We start from the raw sequence: 3,815 nt of genomic DNA on the forward strand, positions 1-3,815 counted from the left end.
TTATCAAATTAGTTGAAGCCATAGGTTAAGGTTTTGAGTTAGGCTACGAGTATCAATTTGTTTCACTAGCATTGTCACAGTCACATATCGATCTTTTACAAAAAAATCAAGAATGAATGAGCCAGCCATCGGATGGACTGTACCGGCACAGCTTAGCGTGGATTGAATCTTGCAGTGAGTCAACATGGCTGTTTCTTTCAAAATTAAAAAATCTCCTGCATACCAACTAGCTAGCATCTATATATAGGGAACGTATCTAATGCAAACCACAGTCTTCGTGAAAACTCATGCAAACCACGACAAAAAAATCGTCTAAATTCACCAAAAAAATCACACATATAGATGATATGTTGATACACAACCTTTTAAAATATCTTGTCCAAATTCGACTTCGTTTGTGAGATATATATGGCCCCATCCCTATAATATATAGCAGCCACCGCTATTGGTAGCAGAAATACGCACCCAGCATGCAGCTGAACCTAGCTAGCTAGTACTAAGATATCATTGGAACGTATTGATAATAATCTCGAAGGAAGTATCAACGACAAGCTAGCATGAGTCCCCAGGAGGCGGCATACCAACTCATCATGGTCGTCGTTCCACTCCTGATGCTGATGCTGGTGGTGGTGCCGCACTTCTTGGCATCCCGATCAGCAAGCCGCCGCCGTTGCGGCAACGAGGATGGCAACGCTCAGCAGCTCCCGCCTTCCCCTCCGGCGCTGCCCATAATCGGCCACCTGCACCTCGTCGGCGCCCTCCCGCACGTCTCACTCCGTGACCTCGCCGCCAAGCACGCCGCCGGCGGCCTCATGCTCCTCCGCCTCGGCACCGTGCCCAACCTCGTCGTGTCGTCCCCGCGTGCGTCGCAGGCGATCATGCGCACGCACGACCACATCTTCGCCTCGCGCGCGACGACCGGCATCAGCGACACTCTCCTGTATAGCTCGTCTGATATCGCCTTGGCCCCCTACAGCGAGCACTGGCGCCAGGCAAGGAAGCTCGTCACTGCACACCTCTTCACAGTCAAGAAGGTGCACTCCTACCGCCATGCCCGCAAAGAAGAGGTATGGCGTTTCCAGATTGCTCTAATAACTACACCAAACTAATAACTGATTGCTGGATAAATTTTCAATAATAATTATTGTGCATGCTTATTGGTACGATTCAGTAATACGTTAATTAAGTTCATTAATTTTTGATTAGTTCGACCAGTACTTTGACAGTTGATGTGGAATAGCGCTGTCATATTGTCTATATAGGTTCATCTATTCATATAGGCATATGTAGGTGCGCCTGGTGATGGCCAAGGTACGGGAGGCGGCAGCTACGAGCACAGCCGTGGACATCGGCGAGATGATGAACACATTCGCCAACGATATCATCAGTCGCGCCGTGTCAGGCAAGTTCTTCAGGGTGGAAGGCAGGAACAAGCTCTTCCGGCAGCTCGTTAACACCAACTCCGTTCTGCTTGGAGGATTCCACCTTGAAGACTGCTTCCCCAGCCTAGCGCGTTCACTAGATATCCTCACCAGATGGTTCCTGCGCAACAGGGTCCAGGAGACACACGAAAGGTGGGATGAGTTGCTTGAGAAGATACTAAGCGACCATGAGAGAACAAAAGGTCGTCATGACCAAGAGAGTGACTTCACCGATGTGTTGCTCTCCGTTCAGCAAGAGTATGGTATCACCAGAGATCATATCAAGGCCATCTTGATGGTATAACCTTAGCTTTGAGAATATAAAATAATAATCATGCGACCTTCTTCTAATTCTGATTTATGGTACATACAAGATCCTGATGAATAACAAAAGTATATAATACACACATACACAGGACATGTTTGGCGCGGGCACAGACACATCATCTTTGGTCCTGGAGCTCGCCATGGCCGAGCTCATGCGCAACCCTTGGCTCATGACCAAGCTACAAGGTGAAGTCAGGAGGCACACACCAGAGGGTCAAGAAACGGTCGAGGAAGAGAACCTAGCTACCATGGCCTATTTGAGAGCCCTCGTGAAGGAGACACTAAGGCTGCACCCCCCTGCTCCGCTCCTCGTCCCTCACCTCTCCATGGCGGACTGTGTCGTCGACGGCTACACAATCCCCTCCGGCACTCGGGTCATCGTCAACGCATGGGCTATTAGTAGGGATCCAAAGTCATGGGAGGAGCCGGAGGAGTTCATGCCGGAGAGGTTCATGGACGGTGGGAGTGCTGCGGCCACCGACTTTAAAGGGAACGACTTTCAGTTTGTGCCATTTGGGGCTGGAAGGAGGATCTGTCCTGGCCTCAACTTTGGCATGGCCACTGTTGAGATCATGCTGGCAAACCTCGTGTATTGTTTTGACTGGCAGCTGCCAAACGGCATGGAGGCCAAGGATATTGATTTGACAGAGGTGTTTGGAGTGACAGTCCGTCCAAAGGAGAAGCTCATGCTATTTCCAAAACCACGTGGTGGTATTGCTGAGCCCCTGCTAACTGAGTGATAGATCTTTTTATCACCCCATGTATGCATATCCTGTATAGCAGTTATAATATACTCCCTTTGTGATTTACATAGATTTTGTTATGCATCTAGACATAATATATATCTAGGTGCATAGCAAAATCCAAAACGACTAATAATTTAAGATAGAGGGAGTATGCAATAGTGCTGCCTTAACTAGCTATTGTGTAGGTACAAACACAATGCATACATCCCCGTTCACCTTATATATGTGATCAGGTTATATATATATATATATAGGTGGATTGAAGCTTGAGCTTAATTGTGTGTGTATTATATTTATGCATGGTATGAATTAAACAATATTTCGATCTGGATTATATTAGCAGAAATATATTGTGAGTAATTCTCATTGTGATTCCGAGTTTTTTTTTTGAAATCGGAAATTTTATTCATTTCAAGCACAATACATCAAGGTGATACATTGTCTTGAAAATTCCCTGCCTCTGCATAAACGGCACACAGCCCAAAAGAGAGTATGAAACAGCCTAACACACTAATGACTATCAATCCTAAGACTAGACTGCCACCCATGTGTCCGGGCAAAAAAATCCTTGGCCACCTGCGCCAAGAAGTGAGATCCCGCTACAAGCTTGTCCTGCAAATAATGCTGTTGAAGGATAGCCCACGAACGGAGCTAATAATGTATTGTCAAGTAGATAACCTGCAAAAAGAAAGCTTTTTTGTTATCAAACACCACCGAATTTCTGCATATATAGCCAAACAGACCAACACAAGGCCGCCGCGCCTAGAAGAACTAGTGGTTTAAGATCTTTAGAAATTCCATTAAGCCAGCTCCCGAACATATTAGACATGTTGTGAGGTTTTGATATGCCCCAAGCCGCATAGACTGAAGCCCATACCATTCTCATGAATCGGCACTCAAAAAACAGATGTTGTATTGTTTTATTTTCATGACAGAAACAACATTATTGATTCCCCTGCCAATTCCGTTTTGCAAGATTATCCTTTGTGAGAACTACACCTCGTCTAAGGTACCAGAGAAATATTTTTATCTTGAGTGGGGCTTTCAACTTCCATATCCTCTTATTTAAGTTTGGAATGTTCTGATTAATTAGACCCAGATAATGTGATTTCACCGAGAAAACACCTGTCTGATCTAACTTCCATTTAAAGTCATCTCTCTCTTGGCCCAGAACAATAGTTGACAAACATGAGACAAGGTTGTTTCACATAACCAACTTTTGGCTAATTAGATCTCTATGCTAGGAGATGTTCGGGATCTATGTACTTAGTACAGCAGCCACCATGTCCTGCTTCTTCCTTGCAATGTTATAGAGTTGTGG

The 3,815-nt window shown here is 45.5% G+C and overlaps 1 protein-coding gene across 2 annotated transcripts; it reads left to right on the forward strand.

Annotated features, from left to right (window-relative positions):
- Positions 1-439: 439 nt before the first annotated feature.
- LOC120679010 (indole-2-monooxygenase-like) lies at positions 440-2,770 on the forward strand. 2 transcript variants are annotated; one of them, XR_005676925.1, is made up of 4 exons: positions 447-1,067; positions 1,291-1,719; positions 1,838-2,562; positions 2,606-2,770. XR_005676925.1 is itself a non-coding variant. In XM_039960492.1 (3 exons), exons 1-3 carry the CDS (start codon positions 558-560, stop codon positions 2,486-2,488), a joined length of 1,590 nt encoding a protein of 529 aa, XP_039816426.1. In that variant the 5' UTR covers positions 440-557; the 3' UTR covers positions 2,489-2,770. The 2 variants fall into 2 exon arrangements, 1 of the variants encoding a protein (XP_039816426.1); XM_039960492.1 differs by having other exon boundaries at positions 440-1,067; positions 1,838-2,770.
- Positions 2,771-3,815: the final 1,045 nt, after the last annotated feature.

The sequence above is a fragment of the Panicum virgatum genome, chromosome 6N, assembly GCF_016808335.1.
Source record: "Panicum virgatum strain AP13 chromosome 6N, P.virgatum_v5, whole genome shotgun sequence".
NCBI lineage: Eukaryota > Viridiplantae > Streptophyta > Magnoliopsida > Poales > Poaceae > Panicum > Panicum virgatum.

Bases quoted from the DNA above. Each gene is read 5' to 3' on its own strand.
- LOC120679010 (XM_039960492.1), top strand. From the start codon at position 558: ATGAGTCCCCAGGAGGCGGCATACCAACTCATCATGGTCGTCGTTCCA. The intron at 1,068-1,290 runs GTATGGCGTTTC...AGGCATATGTAG, and splicing joins GCCATGCCCGCAAAGAAGAG to GTGCGCCTGGTGATGGCCAA. The intron at 1,720-1,837 runs GTATAACCTTAG...ACACATACACAG, and splicing joins ATATCAAGGCCATCTTGATG to GACATGTTTGGCGCGGGCAC.